General features: G+C 41.9%; 1 protein-coding gene across 10 annotated transcripts in view; it reads left to right on the top strand.

Moving 5' to 3' along the window:
- Positions 1 to 27,581, top strand: part of ARB2A (ARB2 cotranscriptional regulator A) — a 495,278-nt gene that overhangs the window by 7,558 nt on the left and 460,139 nt on the right. For all 10 annotated transcript variants that reach the window (XR_009762084.1, XM_061622217.1, XM_061622215.1 and 7 more), the window contains one exon: positions 14,529 to 14,630. Coding sequence is in view for 9 of the 10 variants with exons in the window: in XM_061622217.1 (XP_061478201.1) it covers positions 14,529 to 14,630 (102 nt within the window). In the remaining variant the exon portion in view is untranslated. The remainder of the gene's footprint in view (positions 1 to 14,528; positions 14,631 to 27,581) is intronic.

The following is a 27,581-nucleotide window of genomic DNA, read 5'->3' as shown; positions in this document are numbered from 1 at the left end:
TTTAGGGGAGGAAGCAGTTTTGCAAGAACCAAATGTATGTTTTAGACATACCCTGTAATCAAAGGGCATGACTTTTTTACCTGGAAAGCAAATCCCTTTTAGTTCTTCCCACGCCACAATAAAATTTAACAGTGCCTAGCACAAAAGCTCATGGACCGATTTGTCTGCAGTTCGACTCTGGAGGAGTTTCTATACCTGCAAATTTAATCCACTTCTGTCACAAGGGGAAACGTATACTTTTTGTTTTCCCAATAGTGAATGGGGTTCAGGGAGCGTGAACAAAATGAACTTGGGCCTCCTAGCATCCTCTGGCGTCCTCTGAACTGTTCAGAGCTGAATTGGATTTTTTTTATGACGCACCAAATTGGGGCCAAACGGAATCTTGTGGTCAGTGCAGACTCCTAGTGATATTAACAGTACAACTGCTTTTGACTGAATTACTAAATCAATACTCTTAAAACTTGTTATTGGGAAAGTACTTCCAAATGTTGATGAATATGGAATATTTAGATATTTGGTCCAGAAGTGTAATCTAGGAATTGGAATATCAGGATATGGTTTTTATATAACATAGCCTCTCACTCCTCTTGCTTCTCTCTTGCTTTATATTTCTCCGTCTTCTGCATCAAGTGCAAGAGACATGTTTGAAAGTAATCAGGGAACAAACCAGCATGCGAAAGAGTTGAAAAGTTTGTTTCTGTATGTACATACTTTCTGTTTTCTGAAGTCCATGAAGTTTAGAAGCTATGGATCCTTTAGACAGTGACTATGATTAGAGACATGAATCTGTTATGTCAATATTTTCAAGAATATGTTATATCCTATTTCATTCCAAAAAACAAGCAATTTTTTCCCCAGAAAAGCTCATTTTGTTTGTTGTTCACACTTACAGTCTGAATCTGTACATTTTAAGAGGAAGCAAGTCCCGCTCATTTCAGTAGGGCTCACTGCCATGTATTTGTGTGGTCAAAGAGTTCAGTATTTATAAATAGATGCTTATTTTCTGAGCCTTTTCTTTAAAAACATTAGGTTCTTTTTCTTTAAGATAATGCTGGATCTGTACATGGTCTCTAAGCCTAGAGGAATGGAATGGTAACTTCTATTTTTGAAAGTGGCAGTCTGCTGCACAAGTGGGAGGCCACAATTGGATATCAGCATATATCGCTTAGGTTTCATAAGACAGTAAATATTGTATATATTTAATATTTTCTCAAATTTTAAGTATTTGTGGGGGAAATGGGGGAAGTGTTCTTTTCCCCCATGTCTTTAAAGTTTCTGGAAACATTTCTGCCTTGTCACTGAACAGCCTGGAGGGTTATTTGTATGGGCAGCTTTGTGGACTTCTTTGTTTGTAGCCCCTGTATTACCAGGTTACCATGTGACTTCTCCAGGAAAAACAAATAGGCTCTGCCTAGAATTGAGTATGCTGCTTGCCGATTTTTAATAGAAAATGCATGTAGATTTGTGTCTCTCCTTCCAGTGGAATATTTTTCAAAGTACTACTGTAAAGATCCCCTTTAGGATGCACACCTTAACGTGGTGAGGGGGTTTGAGAGTATCGAAGAAGCTGAGAGCAATGCCGTCAGGAGTCTAGACCAAGAGGCTAGACTCCTAGCAGGGGCACCCAAGGCGGAATGGTCAAAACTGAGACACCAGACTAAGATGCATCCAAACTCAGAGGAAGGCAATGGTAAACCACCTCTGAATACCTCTTACCACGAAAACCCTATGAACAGAGAAACCAAAATGCAACACGAGATAGTGCTGGAAGATGAGACCCCCAGGTCGGAAGGCATTCACCGAGCTACTGGGGAAGAACAAAGGACAAGTACGAGTAGCACTATGACTAATGACACAGCTGGATCAAAGCTGAAAGGAAGCCTGGTGGTTGATGCACACAGATGTGAAAGTAGAGTCCAGAGTTGTACGACGCACACAATAGGAACATGGAATGTGAGAAGCATTAACCAGGGAAAGCTAGAAATTGTCAAGCAAGAAATGGAGCACATCAACATTACCATACTTTGCGTGAGTTAATTAAAATTGACGGGAATGGGACATTTTCAATCAGGCAAATACAAAATATTTTCTGCAGGAAATAAGAAATCAAGAAGAAATGGGTTGCTTTAAGTGAGAAGTGATGTAGCAAAAGCAATTAGGAGCTACAACGCAAGGTCTGAGCGAGTGATATCAATGAGATTAAATGGGAAACCTATTAACATAACCATCATCCAAGTCTATGCTCCAACTGCAAACGCAGAAGAAGAAGAATTGGAGATATTTTACACAGAAGTACAGGAGGAAGTTGATCACACGCCAAAACAAGATGTTCTGATAATCGTGGGGGACTGGAATGCAAAAGTAGGGAACAAAGAAGAACTAGGAATTGTGAGGAAATGGGGCTTAGGAGATAGAAATGAAGCAGGAGAGATACTTACTGAATTCTGTGAAGCCAATCATTTGTTTCTTGCGAACACATTTTTTGAGCAACCAAAAAGATGACCGTACACATGGATATCACCAGATGGTCAATATAGGAATCAAATTGATTACATAATAGGTAACAGAAGATGGAGAAGTTCCATACTTTTGGCAAAAACAAGACCAGGAGCAGACTGCGGTACAGATCATGAACTGGTTGCATTGAAAATTAGAGTAAAGCTAAAGAAGAAGAACAAAGCAATCATAATGCCAAAATACAATTTAAATAACTTCCCAGAAGAATATAAATATCAAATAAGGAACAGGTTTGAGGCTTTAAACTTAGTTGACAGAGAACCAGAAGAACTATGGAGTGAAGTCAGAGACATTATCAGGGAAGAATGCAAAAAGGCAATACCTCTAGTTAAAAAGAGAGAAAGACCTCAATGGATGGCTGAAGAAAGTCTTACAATGGTTAAAGAGAGAAGGAAAGCAAAAGCAAAAGGAGACAGGAACACGGTTAGAACCCTAAATGCAACTATACAGCAACTAGCGCGTCAGGACAAAGAGAACAATTACAATAGTTACTGTATAGAAATAGAAGAGGACAACAAAAAGGATAGAACAAGAGCCCTATTCCAAAAGATTAGAGAAATGAAAGGGAAATTTAAACCAAGAGTAGGGGTGTTGAATAATCCACAGGGAAGCACACTGACTGACCAAGATGAAATAAAAGGAAGATGGAAGCAATACACTGAAAGCCAGGATGACATATTCATTCATGGAGGAACAATATGATGAAGAACCAGAAATCTTAGAATGGGTGGTAAAAGCTGCTCTTAAAATACTTTGAAGAAACAAATCACCAGGAACAGATGGCATACCAATAGAGTTGCTACAAGCTACTGCGACTGAATCTGTCCAAATTTTGACAAAAATTTGTCAAGAAATGTGGAAAACTAAACAATGGCCCACAGACTGGCAGTGTTCAATATACAGTAGGGCCTCACTCATACCGCAGGTTAGGTTCCAGACCCCCGCCAAAAAGCGGATCAGCTGTAGTGTGGGGGTCTGGAACCTAACCCGCTGATTGTGCCAGAGGAGGAGAAGATCAGCTGTAGCACGGAGGTCTGGAACCTAACCCGCTGATCACGCCAGAGGAGAAGATCAGCTGTAGCACACTACAGCTGATCTTCTCCTCTGGCGGGATCAGCTGTAGTGTGGGAGTCTGATTGCACAGGAAGAGGGGATCAGCTGTAGTGCACTACAGCTGAGCTTTCCGTCCTCTGGCAAGATCAGCTGGATTAGGGGATCTCATTGCACTGGGAGAGAAGATCAGCTGGAGCGTGCCACAGCTGATCTTCCCCTTCTCCGGCGAGATGAGTTAGACCGCAGGGAGCTCCAGCCCCCGCTCCAGCTGATAGCTCCACTGGCACCGTATTAGCGGAATGCCGAAAAGCAGGACACCGAAGCAGGGCCCCACTGTATATCCCAATTCCAAAGAAAGGGGATCCCATGGAATGCAGTAATTATTGAACTATTGCCTTAATATCCCATGCAAGTAAAGTAATGCTCAAGATTCTACAACAAAGACTGTAACATACATGGAGCGAGAAATGCCAGACATCCAAGCTAGATTTAGAAAGGGAAGAGGCACCAGAGATCATATCGCAGACGTATGTTGGATAATGGAACGGAGCAAGGAATTCCAGAAGAAAATCACCGATTGGTTCCCCATTGGAAAGGTTGTGAGACGTGTGTATTTATTACCCTATTTGTTTAATCTGTATGTAGAACATATCATACAGAAAGCGGGATTGGACCAAGGTGAAGGAGGTGTGAAAATTGGAGGGAGAAATATCAATAATTTAAGATATGCAGATGATACCATACTACCAACAGAAGCCAGTAATGATTTGAAATGAATGCTGATGAACTTTAAAGAGGAAAGCACAAAAGCAGGACTACAGCTGAATGTCAAAATGACAACAGAAGATTTATGGAACTTTAAAGTTGACAATGAGGACATTGAACTTGTCAAGGATTATCAATACCTTGGCACAGTCATTAACCAAAATGAAGACAGTAGTCAAGAAATCTGAAGGCTAGGACTGGGGAGGGCAGCTATGAGAGAACTAGAAAAGGTCCTCAGATGCAAAGATGCATCACTGAACACCAAAGTCAGGATCATTCAGACCATGGTATTCCCGATCTCTATGTATGGATGTGAAAGTTGAAAAAAGCGGATATGAAAAAAATCAACTCATTTGAATTGTGGTGTTGGAGGAGAGCTTTGCGCATACCATGGACTGCGAAAAAGACAAATAATTGGGGGTTAGAACAAATTAAACCAGAACTGTCACTAGAAGCTAAAATGATGAAACGGAGGCTATCATGCTTTGGACACATCATGAGAAGACATGATTCACTAGAAAAGACAATAATGCTGGGAAAAACAGCAGGGAGTAGAAAAAGAGAAAGGCCAAACAAGAGATGGATTGATTCCATAAAGGAAGCCACAGACCTGAACTTACAACATCTGAACAGGGTGGTTCACGACAGATGCTCTTGGAGATCACTGATTCATAGGGTTGCCATAAGTCATAATCAACTTGAAGGCACATAACAACAACTGTAAAGGAATACATTAGCTCAGAAACAGACAAAAATATGCTGGTATAGCAGCCTAATAAAAAATGAGCCTTCTGAGGAAGGGGTTGTTGTCGTCCATATGTATTGTACCCATTCTCTCTTCTGTGTTTATGGAGCTGCTAATATACTGGATAGTTTTGCTGAACCTGGATTGGAGAATCCTGGATCCAAATCCCTACTCAGCTCATTGGATAGTTTTAGGCATTTCACTGTTTCTCAGCTAACCTTGTAGGGGGTTGTGAGGATAAAATGACATAACTGCTACTATATGAGCTGGAGCTCTTTGGAAAAAAAAGAATAGGATGCAATGTGATGACAACCACTTTGCCATTTGGAAAGTGTTGATGTGGCACCACTTAGGGCACACCCTTGATTTAGATTTTGCTTCATTGGGAGGAAGGGGTGTCTGGAGATGGTGGTGGTGGTGGATGTCACTCTGTTGTCCTAGGCAGAATTACTTCATGGTGAACTTTGGAGTTAATCCTGTAATGGACTTGATGCCATATAGGTTAAAAAGTACTTATTGCTTATTTTTTAGTATGTCTATTGCAAAACAGTGCAAAAGGTTCTTTGAAAAATGGTTTCTCTGCCCCCCCCTATGTAAAGCAGCGAGTCACTACAGAGTGCAGGGAGATAAGTCTGGGAAGGCAGTCAACACTTTGTTATATTTATATACTTCTGATATCAGTTGAAGCAACTGCTGGAACACCATGGTGTTCCTTTTGTGTGTGAGTCTGAGAGAGACATACAGCCAGAACCACCAGAGAGGCACACCTGGTTAAGTTAACTAGTTAAGCCAACTAGTTGTTGACAGAAGGTTTAGCTAGTCACACTTGCTGTCTCTGACAGATGGCATATAGAGGCAGTATGGAGAGACGGCAGCTCATAAAGCCATGAGAAAACACCCCCCTCTAACAAGAAAGTGTATAAAAATTGAAGCCCCACTAAGCTCTATACGCATCTCCAGCTGGCATATCACTCCTGCATTCTATGTTATCTGATGGGTGAGATGTAGTTCCATGTACTTTGTAATTGTGGCTCTGTAACAAGACGTTGAGTTTAACTCAGTCCTTTCATCTATGGTAACCTAGTTGTACCTTCACGGTCTTATACTTTGATGTTATACAGCAACCTCTTTCTTGCTGATTTGTATTCTTATTTTCTATTTCTCCTATGATGGCTAAGACCACTTAGAATGCATTTCAATACTTTTAGGGTGCGAGATATGAATAAATAGCACATCTTGTAAGACCATTCTTCTGTTGGAAGTCTGATTCCCAAAAAGAAAATTTCTGATACCTCCCAAGACCCAAGAATCCTTGGGTGGGGTCTCTATATAAAATCTGCCTACTTTTTCACAAGTGCTGTTGGAAACCTGTGAGCTTAGGTGAACTAACATTCAACATATAAGGATTAATGGGAGAAAGCAAGAACCCTTGACTCTGTGCGTTCATAGGATAGAGGGCCAGCCTTGCCAGTAGCAATCCGATCCTCCCCTGCAGGGGTGGTGGACCAGTTAAGATGGCCTAGAGACTAATAGAATCCAATGGATTCCTGAATGCCAGTTTCCAGTTGATAGAACAGGTGACCCTGTTGAAGCTCTTGGAACAGGAGCAAAACTAGGCTCTTACCATGGTTACCCCTAAGTTCCCTCTCTGGCATTGTGGAGCCTGTTCTGCCCCTTGGTACACCAGTAAAGTTAGGGTGATGAAACATACCAGATGATCGCTAGAGTGCAAGCTGTGAAAAATGTGCTGTGAAGCCAATTGAGCATGAGTGAAACTACATAACTGTGCCTGTTGTGTGGCAGTGAGGGCGGCGAAGAAGACCCACTTTGCTGCCTCCATTGCATCCTCAAGTAGTTGTCCAGTGGAGCTTTTTTCGTATTGTCCAGGGTCTGTTATCATTATTCCAGGGAATTGAGTTTTAGACCCTTTGGAAGCCCTTTCTGAATTGTTTGCAAGGCAAACAATTAGAGAGTAAAGTTACTCACCTCTGTAGCCTTCCTGATGCCACATCCACATTTACTGCAGTCTTCAGTCAGGTGTCAAGTACAATTGCTGCAACCTTTTGGAATCAGTTTCAGTTGGTGTGGCTTGATGATGTGGACAAGGTGCTTGCGATAATGTGGTCAGTAATGTGTCTTCTTGCCCCTCTTGGCTAATTAAGGGTTGCTGAGGGGGTATGACTACATGGATCCAGGGTGTGGTCAACACATCCTTGTGGGAGGGAGTAGTTCCAGCTGCCTTGAAAGACGCAGTGATCAGTCCACTTCTGAAAAGGCCATGCTGGGACCCTTGGTTTGTGACAACTTCCACCTGGATGCAAACCTCTTTTAGGCGAGGATTGAGAGGGTTGTGGTGCAACAAGTGTGAGTACTCTTGGTTTAGACAGATTATCTTGACCTATTTCAGTCTGGGTTTAGGCCTGGTAATGGTTCTGAATCAGCCTTGGTTGCCCTGATTACCTTGATCAGGAAAAAAAGAGAGTGTATGATCTTGTTACTCTTCCTTGATCTCTCAGCAGCTTTTGATACAATTGACCATGGTATCCTTTTGAGTTAACTTAGTGAGATGAGTATTGTAGGCAGTGGTTCTCATCCTATCTCCAGGGTTGGTTTCACATAACAGCATTGCGTGATTGTCTTTCGGCTCCGTGGCAGTTGTGCTGTGGGGTGCTGCAGGGTTCATCTTGTCCCCGATCTGTTTAACATCTTCATTAAGCTGTTGAGAGTGGTCATTAGGAGATTTGGGGTGAGGTGTCAGCAGTACCAACTATCACGTGGATCAACAGTTGGCTCCAGAATAGTACTCAAAGAGTGCTTATCAATGGTTCCCTCTCAAACTGGACGGAAGTAACGAGTGGGGTACCACAGGGCTCGGTGCTGGGCCCAGTGCTCTTCAACATTTTTATTAATGACGTGGATGAAGAGGTACAGAGCATGCTTAATTTGCAGATGATACAAAATTGGGGGACACAGCTAATACCGTGGAAGACAGAAACAAAAGGGACCTTGATAGGCTGGAGCATTGAACTGAAAACAACAGCATGAAATTTAACAGGGATAAATGCGAAGTTCTACACTTAGGAAAAAGAAACCAAATGCACAGTTATAAGATGGGGGATACTTGGCTCAGCAATACAACATGTGAGAAGGATCTTGGAATTGTCATTGATCACAAGCTGAACAGTGCAATGTGGCTGCAAAACAGTGTGACGCCAACAGTGCAATGTGGCTGCAAAAAAGGAAAATGCTATATTAGACTGCATTAACAGAAGTATAGTTTCCAAATCGCGTGAAGTATTAGTTCCCCTCTATTGAGCACTTTTTAGGCCTCATCTTGAGTAATGCATCCAGTTCTGGTCTCCGCAGTTCAAGAAGAATGCAGACAAAGTGGAACAGGTTCAGAGGAGGGCAACAAGGATGTTCAGGAGACTGGAAACAAAGCCCTATGAGGAGAGACTGAAAGAAGTGGGCATGTTTAGCCTAGAGAAGAGAAGACTGAGGGGAGATATGATAGCACTGTTCAAGTACATGAAAGGTTGTCACACAGAGGAGGGCTGGGGTCTCTTCTCGATCATTCCATAGTGCAGGACATGGAATAATGGGCTCAGGTTGCAGGAAGCCAGATTTTAACTGAACGTCAGGAAAAACTTCCTAACTGTTAGAGCCATAGGACAATGGAACCAATTACCTAGAGAGATAGTGGGCTGTCTGACACTGGAGGCATTCAAGAGGCAGCTGGACAGCCATCTGTAGGGAATGCTTTGATTTGGATTCATGCACTGAGCATGGGGTTGGACTTGATGACCTTATGTCCAACTCAACAAATCTATGATTCTATTTTGCGGTAACATCTGAATTGGGAGAGGCCGTGCAAGCTCTGGACCAATGCCTGGATGAGGGCCAGTAAACTGAGTCTGAATCCTGGCAAGGCAGAAATGCTATGGGAAGGTGGTTCCCAAGTCTGGATAACTGGTCAATTGCCTGCTGTGGATGGGGTAGTACTCCCTCTGAAAGAGCAGGTTTGAAGGTTGGGGGTGATCCTGGATCCATCTCTGTCATTAGAGATCCACGTCACCTCAGTGGCTAGGAGTGTTTTTAACCAGCTTTAGCCATGTCTGGATTGCAATAGCCTGACCGCTGTCATCGATGTGCTGATAACCTCCAGGCAGGATTACTGTAATACTATCTATGTGGGTCTGCTCTTGAGATTGGTCTGGAGCTGCAGTTGGTGCAAATTGCTGTTCACTTGAGCAGGATATTGGCAACATGTTACCCTGCTGCTGAAAAAATTGCAGTGGCTACCAATTAGCTACTGGGATAGGTTCAAATGGTTGGTTATGGTATATAATTCCCTATGCAGCTTGGGACCAGGATACCTGAAAGATCACCCCTTATATACCCTGTTGATCACTGCTCTGCAGATGAGGGCCTCCTGCAGATACCATGTTATCAGGAGGTCTGTTCAGTACAGTATAGGCATTGTGTCTTTAGTGTTGTGGGACCTACCCTTTGGAATTCCCTCCCCTTAAATATTAGACAGGTGTCATCTCTGTTGTCTTTTCAGCAACTACAGAAGACCTTCCCCTTCCAACAAGTCTTTTTAGTAAAGACTTTTATCACAGTCTGCATCTGTACTGAATTTGTTTTTAAGTTGTTTTTATTGTTTTATCACTTGTTGTTTCCTGTCCTGGAGTCCTTTTGGGAGAAAGGATGGGAGAATGCATGCAACTGTAAATACTGAAGGTGATATGCAACATTGCAGCAGCAGACACCATGTTCCTCTTGTTCCCAGGGCTGTGGAGTCAGAGTTGGAGTCGGGAGCAATTTTGGGTGGAGTCGGTAGAAATGTTCTATTCCGACTCCAACTCTGACTCCTTCATAAATGGCAAGTGTATATTAACTAGTAATAACAAATTTACTGTAATAAAATGGTAGCACAAGGCATTTCATCACCACCACGTGAATCCAGAGCTTGGAAAAGTTACTTTCTTGAACTACAACTCCCACGAGCCCAATCCCTGGGGCTGATGGGAGTTGTAGTTTAAAAACGTAACTTTTCCAAGCTCTGGATTCACGTGGTGGTGATGAAATGCCTTGTGCTACCATTTTATTACAGTAAATTTGTTATTACTAGTTAATATACACTTGCCATTTATGAAGGAGTCAGAGTCGGACAGTAGAAAAATAGAGGAGTCGGAGTCGAAGGTCTGGCATACCGACTCCACAGCCCTGCTTGTTCCTACTGCAACCCACTGCACCTCCCAATTTACTGTGGAGGATCACCCAATCCTCTGGATCAAATTTTGGAGGTGCATGGGGCCTGCAGGGTGGAAGAGAGGAAGGGAAAGTTCCTTTACATAAGCAGAACTTGGTTGTGCAAGTGGGCTGACGCTGTTGAATGTCACACAGAATATTTAGGCTTGACTGCGCAAAGCACTCTTGTTCATAAAAATAATTCAGTAAAACTTAAGTATGTCTCATACAAACTGGTATGAAGTACTGATCCATTCCTCAAAACAAGAACTGAAACGATTTAAATGTTTTAGGATGAGGTATTGTGTTTTGTTTTGTTTTGTTTGATTCAGGCCTAATGAACTCTGGTCACCTCCTAGGTAGTGGTTATCAAGACTGGTATATCTAAGGGCAGGTTAATTCCATAAGGTGGCTGATAAAAATGTAGTGTCTGGAAACAGTGATCATTTCTTTTTTTAATTGGAAAAAAAACCATTTGCAGTTATTTGCAGTATACATTTATTTAAAATGAAGGTATGATTATCTACAAATATATTGAGATATATTCATTCATAGGGTCGCCATAAGTCATAATCGACCTGAAGGCACATAACAACAACAATATTGAGATATCAGAATTATGTGTTAATCCAGTGTTGCTTCAACTTGCCAAGTTCCATAAATGTGTAAATTTATAGCTTGTATTTGAAACGTAGGCTTACTCCTTTACATTTATATTTTAGGACCTATCACAATTTTTAAAGTGGGGGGCTTTTGTCTAATGAGGTCCTTCCCCTCTGCATGTTAAAGGTAGTTGTGCCATGTGTCTGAATTTACAAAGTCATGATAGGCACAATAAATATATTAACTTTTTTAAAAAAAAGAACTTAAAGTCATTTGTATTGTAATAAAACGTTGCCATCAGAAGACATTTCCACTTTGGGGCATTGTTAGTTGATTCTGCCTCCCATCTGTGATCCCCAGTCACTCCTAAAAACTGTTTAAGGTTATCATAGTGAGCATGGGAATCTGCATATAGGTGTGTGAAGTGGGAGAGAAAGAACTATGTGACCTCCCCTGCATGAACAAACTGCCTTCAGTTCTCATAATAGCATCTTTGGATTCAATTATTGATCTCTAAAGTATCAGTTGACTTGGCATGCACTATGGAAAGCTTGACATGTTGAATAATATGGTGTTTCTGTCAATATACTGTATATCATAGTGTTTCAGTACATCAGTATTGTAACTTAATGTCCTGTTGGCCAGTGGATCTGAGCTCTAATGAACTGATTGCAAAATTAACTCCAGAATTTTGAACTTCTGAGAACTCCAAAAACGTGGGGTTGTTCAGGCAATGCTTTGAACCTACCTAGGGAGCTCATTGGAGTAGGCTTGAGGGTCAGGTGTTTTCTTCCCTATGAGGAAAAAGTACTAAAAGAATGGGAAAATCTCATGCCTGCATTAATAAGGAAATTCCTTGATCTGGGAGATCTCCCATGTTAATGTGGGTTCTCTGCTTGAATTTCTGGAGTGAATGGATGCACATTTTGACACAGTTGAATTTTAATGAATGTGTCTGTCAATGTAGATGCATTTTATTAATGGCTGCAAGTCACATTGACCATGTGTCTGTCAATGTGGATGTATTTTATCAAATAGTTGCAAGGCACACTGAAATCTCTTAATATGCTCCATGTGTTCTATGCAATGAAAACAAATGTGTGTGGGCAATGCTGGCATGTGATAGTAAAAAGCAGAAAATTTACTCTCTTCCTCACCCCAAAGGATTCTTGTTACAAAAAAGCTACGCTAGTGGCTGCTCTGCCAGCATGACATAGATGGAATCCTGTGCTCCAGCATTGGAGCAGAAAGCAAAACAATACTAATGGAAATAAAAGATTACACAACTGTTGACTTTCATTTCTACCTAATGCTTGGCAACTCCGCTGTCACCCACCAAACACAATTTAATGTACTGATTATGCCCGACATACCATTGTAGAGAAAACACCAGCCAGATGGTTTTTCTCCCTCCCTCATAATACTAGAACTCGTGGACATTCAAAGAAGCTGAATGTTGGAAGATTCAGGACAGACAAAAGGAAGTACTTCTTTACTCAGCGCATAGTTAAACTATGGAATTTGCTCCCACAAGATGCAGTAATGACCACCTCGTTGTGCCTCTTCAGCAGGACTCTGTCTTGAGGCTGGAATTTCCTCAGTTGAGTGCACAGCATGGCTGCAAGCCTTTAGATTCTGGTCCAAGATGGCTTATTCAGAACCTTCCCTGGGTTATCTCCATCTAATATGGAAAGACCCTTTCAAAAGCCATTGGTCCAAAATATTTGATGAAAAATTAAACTATTTAGGCCTGTCTAAAGAACTTTTGGTCACCTGGGATTTCAGGGTAGCCAAACAAAATGTAGACCAGCGGATAAAGGATTTAGATTGCCAGTATTTAACGTCTAAGGCACGTTCCTCTTGCTCTCCCCTTCACTTTGGCTTAAGTTTTCGTTCTCCCTATCACACATTATGTATAGAAGAGCTGAGTCTCCCACATTATAGATTTTTGTTTTCTCGGGCCAGATTCAACTGTTTACCTTCTGCACTCCTGTCAGGTCGCTTCAATGGCATTTCTCTGGAAAACCGTTACTGTATTTGTAAGGCAAAGTTGCCTGAAACAGTTGGACATGTGCTTTTGGAGTGTGAATTATATCTGGAGGCAAGGAAAAAATTTATTGTGCCTCTTATCGATGGCTTCCCTGGTAGATCTATAGAATGGAAAATAAAGTATTTTCTATCAGATAATCTTAAAGATAAAACTGAACAAGTTGCAAAATTTTTGTTTATAGCCCAATCTAAACGTAAAAAACTGGTTCATGACAAATTTGAAAAATTTAAATCCTTTTAAAATATTTTATTGTATTCTGTTGTTGTATCTTGTTTTAAAATGGGTCTATGACTGTATAATAAAGAATTGAATTGAATAATGGCCACCAGCTTGGATGGCTTTAAAAGAAGATTAGACAAGTTCATGGAGGACAGGGCTATCAGTGGCTACTAGCCATGATGGCTATACTCTGCCACCCTAGTCAGAGGCAGCATGCTTCTGAAAACCAGTTGCCGGAAGCCTCAGGAGGGGAGAGTGTTCTTGCACTCGGGTCCTGCTTGCGGGCTTCCCCCAGGCACCTGGTTGGCCACTGTGAGAACAGGATGCTGGACTAGATGGGCCACTGGCCTGATCCAGCAGGCTCTTCTTATGGTGCAGAAATGCCACAATGCTATCAAAGAACCTATTAGAAACATCCTCCCAGAGGGAATGCAGAAGCACACTCCCAGGAAGAGCTCATTGTGTCTCCCCCCATTACAGGCTTCCATGGCCCACTGTTTAGGAGAATAGCAAATAGTAACTTAGTGTATGGGTTTTGCATGCAGACCTGTGGATTCTACATGTGGGCCTTCTGCCTACTGAGTGGACTGGGTTTGTGCCATTTTGGAGTGCAGGACCAACACCTGATTTGAGAATAGGATGTGAACTAAGCCATTGTCCCTTGCCACATTCACAACTCCACATAGAATTTCTGTTTGCTCTGACAATGTCTCTCCAGCTTAGTGGTCATGCCAGCAGTATTTATCTCTGACATAAATTCACTATGCTCTGTAGATTTTCTTTGTAGCAAAGCAAAATTTAGTAGATCTTTCTTCTGCCAGTAAGTGTTAAGTTTGGGGCTGGATCACTCTGTAAATATGAGAGAGAAAAGCCCTGCTTCTTTCCCATAAAATAGCAGAAATGTCTCAGAAAATATTTCAGATGTGTTACCTTATGCCCTTTGGCAGTACAGAAGACTGTACTGTCTTGACTTTAAAAATGGAGCCAAAATGAGGCCATAGAGAGAGAAGAGGGAAGTGATGGCATATTTGGGGAAACCCTGAAATTAGGCATGATGATACACTGCAACACTTTGTTGCAGGTTCCTCTTGTTATGCTCAAATGTTCTCCTACGTATGTAGAAACCAGCTGTTAGTTTGGGATGGATTAATAATTGTCCCGCTTAATCTAATTGGATATGTTAGTCAAAGGAGTCCAGAACTCCAAATCAACACTGTTTTAATGCATTCTAGAAGATACTTTTATTTTAATTAAAACAAAGAGTAATGAACTGAATTTGTGGTCTACAGAAAGACAAATTTCTTCCCCACCTTTCCCCCTCAGATTTATTGTCTAGAATAGACCTGGATGAACTGATGAAAAAAGATGAGCCACCTCTTGAGTTTCCTGATACGCTTGAAGGATTTGAATATGCTTTTAATGAAGGTAAGTAATGAATGCTGTAAGAACTCATTTAGAAGTGATTGAATATCAATATTTCCACCCAAGAACTTTGATTCATAGCTTGCTGTTTGAGTCTTGTTTCTTTTGTGTGACTATTTTAAATAATGTAACAAAAGTATTAGTCTTGAATATTCAAATACATCCTGTTTTCAACTGTATGTGCACAAATAACACATTTTTTATCCTATTGTAATTTGTCCTTGGGGTATTCTAAAAATAGCAACACAGTTGTGCAGCATGGTGGTAGTGCCTCGCTGAAAAATATTATTCTAATTCGTCTAACACATTGGTTTGTAAGTAGCCCATTTTACTTCAGTAGTTGTTGCTGTGTACAGTAGAGTCCCACTCATACTGCAGGTTAGGTCCCAGATCCCCGCCAAAAAGCAAAAACCGCCAAAAAGCGGATCAGCTGTAGTGTGGGGGTCTGGAACCTAACCCACTGATCGCTCCGGAGGAGGAGTGCTACAGCTGATCTTCCCCTCCTCTGGCACGATCAGCTGGAGTGTGGGAGTCTGATCGCGCCAGAAGGGGAGATCAGCTGTAGCGCTCTACAGCTGATCTTCCCCTCCTCTGGTGAGATCAGCTGGAGTGTGGGAGTCTGATCGCGCCAGAAGGGGAGATCAGCTGTAGCGCTCTACAGCTGATCTTCCCCTCCTCTGGCACGATCAGCTGGAGTGTGGGAGTCTGATCGCGCCAGAAGGGGAGATCAGCTGTAGCGCTCTACAGCTGATCTTCCCCTCTTCTGGCGAGATCAGCTGGAGTGTGGGAGTCTGATCGCGCCAGAAGGGGAGATCAGCTGTAGCGCTCTACAGCTGATCTTCCCCTCCTCTGGCACGATCAGCTGGAGTGTGGGAGTCTGATCGCGCCAGAAGGGGAGATCAGCTGTAGCGCTCTACAGCTGATCTTCCCCTCCTCTGGCGAGATCAGCTGGAGTGTGGGAGTCTGATCGCGCCAGAAGGGGAGATCAGCTGTAGCGCTCTACAGCTGATCTTCCCCTCCTCTGGCACGATCAGCTGGAGTGTGGGAGTCTGATCGCGCCAGAAGGGGAGATCAGCTGTAGCGCTCTGCAGCTGATCTTCCCCTCCTCTGGCGAGATCAGCCGGAGCGTGGGGAGCTCCAGCCCCCCCTCCAGCTGATCAACCCGCTGGCGCCGTATTAGCGGAACACCGAAAAGTGGGCCGTTGAGAAGTGGGGCCCTACTGTAGATATATCCAGGATCAGGATATTGTGTCATGTCGTAGCAGACATAATCTTAAAACACATAATCGAAAGCAAATATTGCTGATTTTAATGAGAATTGTTTTCAGAGTTGCTGTGAACCAGAGCTATGGCTGGCTTTGCACACATGGAGTTGCTCTCTTTACTGAAATAAAGAAACTTGAGAGTTGAAATAAAGAAAGTTGAGAGAGCATTTGTATACAACAAAACTCCTGTGCAATTAGAAGGTTGTTAGAGCAGTGACAATTTATGTTGCTGCTTACTCCTTAACAATGCCAAGCACGTAAGTCTCAGCACGTAAGTCTGCCCTTGGAAGGAAAATCCTAAGTGGTTTTGGACATATTTGTATCATATAGAAGTCAGGTTTTTTGAACACTATAAAAGGTAGTGTACTTCAGACTATTATCTTAGACTTCATGCTTGTAGTCTTGTATAGGTTCAACTATATATCTTTATTTAAATTGAGCTAATGTGTGGAGATGTTTAACAAGTTTGTAATTTGTCTATATTATAAATTTACATTTAAAAGTACAAAATGTACTCCAAGAACTATTTTGTTGAATTTTTTTAAGAGAATGGTTGCATCAGTTTAGGAAACTGTTTAAGGCTTGTTTGTTATTCGCCATAAGTTGCCCAACTCTGAAGTGGAATTGTGAAGTCCACACTGGCTAGCCCCAAAGGGGCAAGCTCAGTTAAGTTCCTCACCCTCAAGCCTGAGAGAGTTGTGTAGTGCATGAAATCATCCAAAAGATTCTTACCACCCCATAAAGACTGTTCTGTATTACATTTGACCTCTCTTTGGCTTCCTGGTTCTTAAAGAGATGCCCTAATGGAATTTTTCAGATTCCTGATGGTGAGTTAATTAGGAAATTGACGTTTCAGTCAGGCAAACCCTAAAAGGGTAAGCTTGTGAAGCTCTCTGGCCTTGGCTGACCCCTCCCCCCCAGTGCATTCCCCACAAAGACTTAAAGGGATATACTAGAAGAAGCTGTCTACCTACGAAGGGCTATATACACCAAAAGGCCTGCCTTAAGCCTGAGAGAACTGTACATCTCTGTATCTGTTCACATGTAGTCTCTGATATTATATCTGTTCCAGGGCTGAGATATCATGTAAACATGTTCGAAGACGAAGGCTACAATCCTTAATATGTTTACTAGGGAATAACCACCATCAAAAACAGTGGGTCATTTCCTAGTAAACATAATAAGATTGCAGTGTACAATATTAGCTTCCAAGTACCTGAAAGCCAGCAGGGAAGTACCTTTGAGAAAGGCTTAAACCCCCTCCCCCAGGAGTCCAGATCCAGATGGGGTATGTTGTACACAGCTGCTTTTTTGTAAAAGAAGAGATCTAGCGTGTTTTAAGATGATCGTTAATAACACTTCTAATGTAACATTGGCCCTGAGCTTCTATAGCAACAGGTATATGGAATACAGTGGATGAGTTTCCAAGGTAGAAAGCAATAGCATAAGAGATGTGCAGTATGCAAATTATGTAGATTCTATACCATTTGAGTTCAAAATTGTAGTTGGATGACAATGCGGTGTAGAAATGGACCGCTGATGTAATGTCCACCCAGTAATCTACTCCTTTCAGGAGCTAGGTTATACCAGCTGAAGATTCAACAGTTTCCAGGAGCAGCCTTGTACTGAGCACAAGTCTTGATACCCTTGGGGAATATTGCAAAGCAGAAATCTGATGGAGCTTTGCTTTCTCCCTAGAAACCTTATTGCTACCTCTGAAATTGAAACCTGTCATATAGCCACAGAATAGAGTTAGAAGGGGCCTATAGGGCCATTGAGTCCAACACCCTGGCTCAAGGCAGGAATCCAAGTTAAACCATTCCCGACAGATGGCTGTTCAGCTGTCTCTTGAATGCCTCCAGTGTTAGAGAGCCCACCAGCACCCTAGGCAATTGGTTTGATTGTTGCTTTTCCTGATATACAGCCAAAGTCTGGCTTCTTGTAACTGGAGCCCATTATTCCCTATCTGGCATTCTGGGATGAAGAATGAGAAGAGATACTGGCCTTCCTCTGTTTGACACCCTTTCAAGTACTTAGAGTGCTATGTCTGTCCCCTCAGTCTTCTCTTCTCACGGCTAAACATGCCAATTTCTTTCCGTCTATCCTCATTCATAGGGCTTTGTTTCCAGTACTGTGATCATCCACATTGCTCTGCTTGGAACCAGTTTGTCTGGTTCAGTGTCTAGAACTGGACACAGAACTCAAGATAAGGCCTAACTAGTGCCAAATAGAGGGGAACTAGTCTTTCATGCAATTTGGAAACTATCCTTCTGCTGTTGCCGTGTGCCTTCAGGTCGATTATGGCAACCCTATGAATCAGGGACCTCCAGTAGCATCTGTGATGAACCACTCTGTTCAGATCTTGTAAGTTCAGGTCTGTGGCTTCCTTTATGGAATCAATCCGGCTCTTGTTTGGTCTTCTTTTTCTGCTCCCTTCTGTTTTTTCCAGCATTATTGTCTTTTCTAGTGAATCATATCTTCTCATTATGTGTCCAAAGTATGATAACCTCAGTTTTGTCATTTTAGCTTCCAGTGATAGTTCTACTTTAATTTCTTCTAAAACCCAATTACAGGCATACCCCGCTTAAAGTAGCTTCACTTAAAGTAGCCTTGCTATAAAGTACATGCTCCATACTCCACCATACTACTTAAAGTACGTGCGCTTTGCAACAATGGACACTTTATTGGCATGACGCCGCTGCCATCTAGTGGTGATTGAGTGCAGTACAAGTGAAGATAATTGCTTCACTTTAAGTACATTTTCACTTAAAGTACACTCTCCGGTTCCATTGCGTACGTTAAAGCGGGGTATGCCTGTATTTCTCTTTTCCAAGGTCCATGGTAGCCGCAAAGCTCTCCTCCAACACCACATTTCAGATGAGTTGATTTTCTCTTACCGCTTTTTTTTACTGTTCAACTTTCACATCCATACCTAGCGATCGGGAATACCATGGTCTGAATGATCCTGACTTTAATGTTCAGCGATAACATATTTCCATTTGAGGACCTTTTCTAGTTTTCTCATAGCTGCCCTCCCCAGTCCTAGCTTTCTTCTGATTTCTTGACTGTTGTTTCCATTTTGGTTAATGACCGTGCCAAGGTATTGATAATCCTTAACAAGTTCAATGTCCTCATTGTCAACTTTAAAGTTCCATAAATCTTCTGTTGTCATTATTTTAGTCTTCTTGATGTTCGGCTGTAGTCCTTCTTTTGCTCTTTCCTCTTCAACTTTCATCAGCATTTGTTTCAAATCATAACTTGTTTCTGCTAGTTGTATGGTATCATCTACACATCTTAAATTGTTGATATATCCTTCTGTTAATGCAGCTTAAAATAGCCTTTGTCTTTTTTGCAGCCTGATCTCACTCTTGGCTCATATTCAGCTTGTGTTCAACAACAATTCTAAGATCCTTCTCACATGTAGCATTGCTGAGCCAAGTGTCATTCATCTTATGATTGTGCATTTGGTTTCTTCTTCCTAGGTGTAGAACATTGCACTTACCCCTCTTAAATTTCATCCAAGTCATTAATAAAAATGTTGAAGAGCACTGGGCCCAGAACCAAGCCCTGCGGTATCCCTCTCATTACCTCTCCCCACTTTGAGAAGGAACCATTGATAAGCACTCTTTGAGTACGATTCTGTAGCCAACTGTGGTTCCACGTGACAGGTGTTCCATCCAACACATATTTAGCTAGCTTGTTAATCAGCTTTGCTGAAGTCAAGATACTCTATGTCCATAGCATTCCCACAGTCTACCAGGAAGGTTACCCAATCTAAAAGTGACATAAGATTAATCTGCCAGGATTTGTTCTTGACAGATCCGTGTTGGCTTCTAGTAATCATTGCATTGTTTTCAAGGTGCTTACAGATTGACTGCTTTATAATCTGCTCCAAAACTTTCCTAGGGATCAATGTCAGGCTGACTAGTCTATAGTTCACAGGTTCCTCCTGTTTGCCCTTTTTGAAAATAGAGACAACATTAGCGCTTTTCCAGTCATCCAGCACTTCACTCATCCTCCATGACTTCACAAAGATAATAGTGGTTCTTATAGTTCTTCAGCCAATTCCTTCATCACTCTCAGATGCAGTTCATCGGGTCCTGGAGAGTTGAGTTCTTTCAAAATGCTTAGGTATTCCTTGACCATTTGTCTGTCAATCTCAAGCTGCAATCCTGTCCATTCCACTTGTACTTCACAAGAATTTGGTAGCATGTGCCTCTGAGCATGTGGTGAGTGATGGCAACACCTGCCATCCCCTAAGATGGAGAATTGTTATACAGCCACAAGAGTGGCTGTATACTATAGCCAGCATGGATTTTTCACATTCTGCAGTGTTAAATGGAAAATACCCCACATGCCATTCTGATGCTTCCCATAAGCTCATTTCAAAACAAAACCTTACAAAACTTATAGTTCTGAACTCAGAAACGCTTGCTTAACAACCCTGTCAATTTTCATGGCGATACACAAAACAGTCAGAGAGAATCGAGAGTTCAAAGTCTAAAGAGAGAGAGAAAAACCTCAGAGCCCTTTTGGACTTTTTTCTGCCAGAGCTTTCATAATCTGTTGAAATTCATTAAAAATCAGCCATGTTCACAGAGTACCTGTAATCCTAATACTGACCTTGCCCCATACTCTGACCTTCATCTATTAAAGTTTAAAAAATGTCTGGTTGATTTTTAATTAATTTTAGAAATTTTGGCTGAAAGCCTATTATAACTTAGGACATGCTCAGTAGGACCAACTGTCAGTGTTCTAAAAGCCTCACAGCTGCTGGGCTTGGCTAATAAGAGGGCTACACCCACACCAGACTTGATTTCACTTGAGACAGTCATGGCTTCCCTCAAAGAATCTTGGGAAGTGTAGTTTGTGAAGGGTGCTGAGAGGAGACTCCTGTTCCCCTGAGAGAATGGTTAACAGTCAGCCACTCTGAAGGTCTGTGAGAGGAACAGGGCGTCTCCTAGCAACTCTCAGCACCCTTCACTAACTACAGTTCCCAGGATTCTTTGGGAGAAGCCATGATTGGCTTTGAGCCATGGCTTTGAGAGAAGCCATGATAAATTATTTTAAATTGTTTTTAAAAGATGTGTTTTTAAATTTGTATATTTGTTTTTAATGTTTTTAGTTATTGTAAACCTCCCAGAGAGCTTCGGCTATGGGGCGGTATATAAATACACTAAATAAATAGATAAATAAATAATGATTGTCCAAAGTGTAATAGAGGCCTGGTGTGGATGTGGCCAGGGACAGCTTTGTTTTAAATTTGGGTGGGAGGCAGGGTTGCCAGGTTCAGGGCCTGAGACTGATCCTGTGTCTTTAGTAGAAGAGAAAGTCAGCCAAGTGCAGGTGTTCTTGCGACATTGTAATGGGAAAAACCACAAGGTAGAATTCTCCCTTCCCCCAGCACAACATTGAAAGATACAGAAGACATCTTGGTTGCCAGGCCCAGCCTGGTCAGTTTTACCTATCCTAATCATGATTGCATAGGAGTATATCCGATTCAACTCAATAATCATACAAATGATCAGACCTACCTTTTCCCTCCTTCCCCTTTCCTCTCCCTTTCTCCTCCCCTGCCCTCTTCCTTCTGCCTCCTCCCCTGTCCACTTCAGGCTTCCCTCCCCATGGTCAGTTTTACCTAGCCTAAGCATGATTGCACGGGAGTAAATCCCACTGAACTCAATAATCATGCAAATGACCACATCTGTCCTTCTCCCCTCCCCCTCCTGCCTGCTCCCATCCCAGTCCTCCCCTCTGCCTTTCCACCCCTTCCTGCTCCCCCTCCTCCCTTCCCCATCCCCTGTGGTCAGTTTCACCTATCCTAAGCATGATTGCCGTGTGTGTGTGTAAATCCCACTTAACTCAATAAGCATGCAAATGATCAATCCATTCTCAGCAAACTTGCGCAGGATCCCATTTCTTACCTCCCGGATTAAAACCAAATTCTTCCAAGCTACACAGCAAGTGGATTGGACTGTGAAAGACCAACCCAAATTGTGTTTGCATTTTGACAACTTTTTAGGGCAGTACAATATCTCAGAGAGGAGTTCAGGTCTCCTGCTCCCCTGGTGCATTCACTATAGCTGCCCAATTTCCCTGCTTTTGAAAGTTTGGTAGAAATATCTGTGGGCTATTGGTACATTCTTAAACCGCAAGGTTTTGCGTATTAGTGAATATTTTTGTGTTTGTTGGCGTTCTTCTTACTTTGCTTCTTTCCTATGTTACTAATGTTTCTACAGAGAATCTAATCTAGACATTTTTATTTCCCTCATTATTCATCCTAGAAATCTATGTCAAATTGATTTTTATTAATTTCAAAGCCTTTTTATTGGTCAATGTCATATGGCGTTTTGTGTTTCAAACTGGAGGTTATGCTGTATTTCTATTTTGGGTGCATTAACAGTTGAATCTGAAACTGCAGTTTGATGTAAAATCAGACTGATTACAATGTGTTGCTACTTAAGCAATGACTCTAGCTGTTGGAAAGAACAAACTTAGCCTGCCCAAGATGCATGTTTTCAGCCTGCTATGTTTAAACCACTTCATTTAATATTAGGTAGGCGCCATCTCTGCTATCTTTTCGGAACCTTTTGAAGACTTTCCTCTTTCAGCAAGCCTTCTAGTCTGCGTCTGTGTTAGAATTGCTTAATATGTTTTTAATAATGTTTTAACCTGTTTTAAAGTTGCTTTTTTAAAAATGTTTTTAACGTTGTTTTGTTTTAATGTATTTTAAGATTTGTTTTTATAATGTTTTAAAGTGTTTTTAGCACTTTGTTTGCTGCCCTGGGCTCCTGCTGGGAGGAAGGGCAGGATACAAATTAAATAATGAATAAAACAAATATATTTAAGGCAAGGTGGGCACTGCCAATTAAAAACATAGAGCACACCTAGAATTTTGCTAGAATATATTTCACCTCCCACTGTTTTATCTTATGCAAACTGAGACACTCCTGATGTCTGCTGGAGACTCTTCTGCAGAATAGTCAGTGCCGTTATTCCACAATTATTTTTAGAGTTATTTTAGTGTAAATTTTGCAAAGTGTTGCTGTACTTCACATATCCACAGAAACAGAAAGAAAAGAAAATGATTTCCTATAAGAAACGTCACTAAAATTGCAAAGTAAATCAGACATATTTAAAGTGACCATCTGAACTATATCAACTGTCTTAATAACGTTGCTTCCTCCCAAGATCAGCACAGCACATGTCTTCTTTCTATTATTTGGGCTGATTGCATGTGTTGCCCCCACTCACCATATGCTCAGAGGCACATGTTACCAAATTCTTCCAAGTTACACAGGAAGTGGATTGGACTGTGAAAGACCAACCCAAATTGTGTTTGCATTTTGACAAATTTGTAGGGCAGTACAATATCTCAGAGAGGAGTTCAGGTCTTCTGCTCTCCTGGTGCATTCACTATAGCTGCCCAATTTCCCTGCTTTTTAAATTTTGATAGAAATATCTGTGGGCTATAGGTACATTCTTAAACCGCAAGGTTTTTTGCCTATTGGTGAATTTCTCTGCTTTTAATCCGGGAGATAAGAAATAGGATCCTGTGCAAGTTTGCTGAGAATGGATTGATCATTTGCATGCTTATTGAGTTCAGTGGGATTTAGTCCCCTGCTATCATGCTTAGGATTGGTAAAACTGACCGGAGGGAGGAAAGGCTGGAGTGGGCAGGGGAAGAGGAAGAAGGAAGAGGGGAGGGGAGGAGGAAGAGAGAGGAGGAGGGGAAAGGTAGGTCTGATCATTTGCATGCTCATAGAGTTCAGTGTTATTTACTCCCATGCAATCATGCTTAAGATAGGTAAAACTGACCCTGGGGAGGAAGAAGCGTAGGGAGAGGAGGGGGAAGGGAAAGGAGGGTTTGGAAACGGATGGGGATTGGGAGGGAGGGGCAAAGGAAGGGGGAGGGAAGGGGCAAGAGAGAGGGGATAGGAGGGAGGAGAAGGGATGGTGGGTTTGATCATTTGCATAATTTTTGAGTTCAATGGGATTTATTTCTGTGCAATCATGTTTGAAAATGGAAATGGATTGCCTTCAAGTCGATCCTGACTTATGGCGACCCTATGAAGAGGATTTTCATGGTAAATAGTATTCAGAGATGGTTTTACCATTGCCTTCCTCTGAGGCTGAGAGGCAGTGACTGGCCCAAGGTCACCCAGTGAGCTTCATGGCTGTGTGGGGATTCGAACCCTGGTCTCCCAGGTTGTAGTCCAACACTGATCTGGGGGAGGGGCAGGGAGGGTGGGAGGAGGGGAGGGGAGGAGATTGGGTGGGTGGGTACTGGGCAGAGGGAAAGCCCCTTTCCTTTCCAAAAGGAAAACTTTGAACAATATCATTGTTTTTCAGGGTTTACCCCACCTTTTTATTCTACAGCAGGCACATGTAACCTCCCACTCAAATTTAAACCAGAGCTATCCCTGGCCACATCTACACCAGGCCTTTAGTTCACTTTGGACAGTCATGGCTTCTCTCAAAGAATCCTGGGAAGTGTAGTTAGTGAAGGGTGCTCAGAGTTGCTAGGAGATGCCCTGTTCCCCTCACAGACCTTCAATCAGAGTGGCTAACTGTTAAACCAGTCTGGCCACTGGAGTTCTGTCAGTGGAATAGGAGTCTCCTCTCAGCACCCTTCACAAACTACACTCCCCTGGATTCTTTGGGAGCAGCCATGACTGTCTCAAATGAAATCAAAGTCTGGCATGGGTGTGCCCCCCTGATTAGGCAGCCCAACATCTGTGAGTCTGGCTTTTAGAACACTGACAGTTGGTTCTTACTGAGCATGAATTCAGTTCAAATTAATTAAAAATCAGCCAGGCATTTTTTCAACTTTTAAACTGCAGAAGATGAAGGTCAGAGTATGGGGCAAAGTCAGTAATAGGATTACAGGTACTCTGTGAACATGTCTGTTTTTTAATGAATTTCAACAGATTATGAAAGCTCTGGCAGAAAAAAGTCCAAAAGGGCTCTGAGGTTTCCCCCCCTCTTTTTAGACTTTCAACTCTTGATTCTCTCTGACTGTTTTGTGTATCGCCATGAAAATTGACAGGGTTGTTAAGCAAGTGTTTCTGAGTTCAGGACTATATGTTTTGTAAGGTTTTGTTTTGAAATGAGCTTATGGGAAGGATCAGAATGGCTTGGGGGGTATTTCCAATTTAACGGAATATGAAAAATTGCAGAATATGAAAAATCCACACTGGCTATAGTATAGAGCCACTCTTGTGGCTGTATAATATACAAGTATTACTGAGAGTTCTATCATTCTAATTTTGGGTGGCATTGCTAGGGACTAGTAAATACATTCTTGATCTCTGTCGAGCCCCAGCTCCCTCATGGGAACTAAGGGAGGGGGGGCTGGATGAGTTGCAGATCCCTCAATTAGACCAAGGGTGTAGACACTTTTGAGGATCGTGGGGGAGGTGGTGTGTTTGACTCTGTGCCAGTTCCCACGGACAGTTCTCCCGCTGAAGAAGACTTTGCGCCACCTCCAGCCACCTCAACAGAGCTGTTGGGGGATGTCCTGGCGCGCATGCCAACTCAAACCCCCTGAGCTCCCCTACTGAAACTTCAAACGCATCCCCGCCTCCTGAAGCTGAGCCAGCACCTATCGAGACTGTATTGTCAGATGAGCCGGCAGAGACATGCCCCCTTTTGCCCCATGCTAGATGTCGCGAGAAGCGCCTCGTCCAGAGGGAGGCTCCTTGAAGGAGTCAGAGATTACGGGCAAAGACCTTCCCTACTTAAGCCAGCGCCCCCCTGACCTGGGTGCTGAGTCAACTTTTTTCACATGCTGCAGAGTATGATTAGATAGCTTAGATAGGGACAGTAGTGAGTTAGCGTAGCAAGGTCTATGAAGCGCACTGCCTTTCATGTCTCAATTACTCTAATAAAACAAGAATTAATTTCATCCTCGTCTCCGTCTTGTGAATCGCACTCTGGGCAGGACAATCTCGCTGCCATCAAATTGGCATGTTTAGCTGGAGTTTTTCATGTGTGCACTAACATATTTTCACCATTGCTTATGTTTCTGTATTTGGAAGAAAGGGGCAGTATCTCCTGGCCTTGTTCCATGAGCAGAAGGATTTACATATTTGAACAACAGAACGTTCCTCCCTCACCCTCCCCAAATCTGCTTTGGAGGGTTGGCAGATCCAAACAGATTGGGGGGGGGGGAGAGAAGGGGAGGAATTATGTTGCACAAGCATAATTCCTTGCACTAATGGAATGAGAGATTTAGTGCTACTTTGGATACAAGCCATTATGTGTGTCTTATTCTGATTTGCAAAGCAATAATGACAATTTAGTGAGTGGTGTTTCAGTGAAGCTTAAGAGAACTTGAAAATATACTACAGTTCTTACTATATAATATGCTATGATTTCCTTAGGGAGAGAGGAACTTCACCAATAACCAGCCTTAAAAATGATAATAGAAACTGAGCATAGAAATTTAAAAATTAGAAGCCTTTGAAGAAGCATAGAGTATGAGTATGCCATGAAGAAATGGATAATGGGATGTGAAATATTGGATGTGAAGTTGTGGAGGATAATTCCTGTGGAGGTTAGTAATTAGGAAAAGCGGACTGATACTGAGGTAATGGCAGAGCTGAGAAAGTTAGACTTCTTTGGTTTAATTTGTATATTCACAGGCAGAGATAGTGCAGACAGCAGAAAGCTCTCACTTTTATTTTGAGGCTTCAAGACTTTTTCAAGCAAATGTTTTTCCAAGCAAAAAATAGAGACTTTCATGTACAAAACTGTGTCTTTTCTGTGGCAAAGGAAAAAATCATTAATTTTTATCATTCCTATGACGATAACTTCTATTAACTTAAACCCTGCTTTTGCATTCAGATATTTCAGGATTTGGAATAAGTCTTTAATACTCTGTTAATTCTTTGTAATTATTAATAACATTATGAATAAAATGTTTTTCAGAAAAAACATTGGGTTAAAACGCAGTTTCTGGTATTTGTTCCGTCTACTGGTGTTCCACTTCCTGTGACCTTTGGGCTTAACTTGTCATGTGTTCATCTTCTATTTTGATTTAATCAGTAATTAGGTACCCATCTAAAGAGAATTGTAATGTATGAAAAACAGTTTTGATTTACACAAAGATAATATAATGGAGTATTACAGTTGTCCCATATTTTGAGACTTTCTTAGATTTCACCTGAACTTGTTTCCCCATTTGAATGCAGTGTGCCAGTTAAAATGTGACTTTTTTGTGTAGCTGCTTCACACATTTTCACAAGATTCACAAATGTGGGAAAGCACTACTGTACGCTGTACACATTGCTAGCTGATATAGTAGTATTGGGAAGATTGTCCTATAGTGCAAGGTTCACAACGTTTAAAATTAACAATGTGACATTGATTTTGGGATTAGGATGGCTTCCTTAATTAACAAGTTTTATATATGAAATTCAGTTTAAAAATAATTGAAAAATAATCTAAATAGTTTTCATAAGGCATTTCATCTTCTCTGGTCCTTCCTACACCTGCTATGAATCCATAGTTTTGGATTCTGAGAACCATGAATGGCAGGAAGCTCACTGTAGGGGTCTTTCTTATACTCTTCTCCTTATTGTAACCTCCTGTTTTCTACAAGGTGATTCTGTCAGATTTTGTCTGATTACCCTTCCTTCAGCAGCCCCCGTGTCCCATCGCAGATCCTTCTGGAAGTTCCCCCAGC

This window comes from Rhineura floridana, chromosome 1, assembly GCF_030035675.1.
Source record: "Rhineura floridana isolate rRhiFlo1 chromosome 1, rRhiFlo1.hap2, whole genome shotgun sequence".
In the NCBI taxonomy this organism is placed as follows: Eukaryota; Metazoa; Chordata; class Lepidosauria; order Squamata; family Rhineuridae; genus Rhineura; species Rhineura floridana.
Note: the sequence above shows the minus strand (reverse complement) of the source record. Positions and strands in the feature narration are given on the sequence as shown.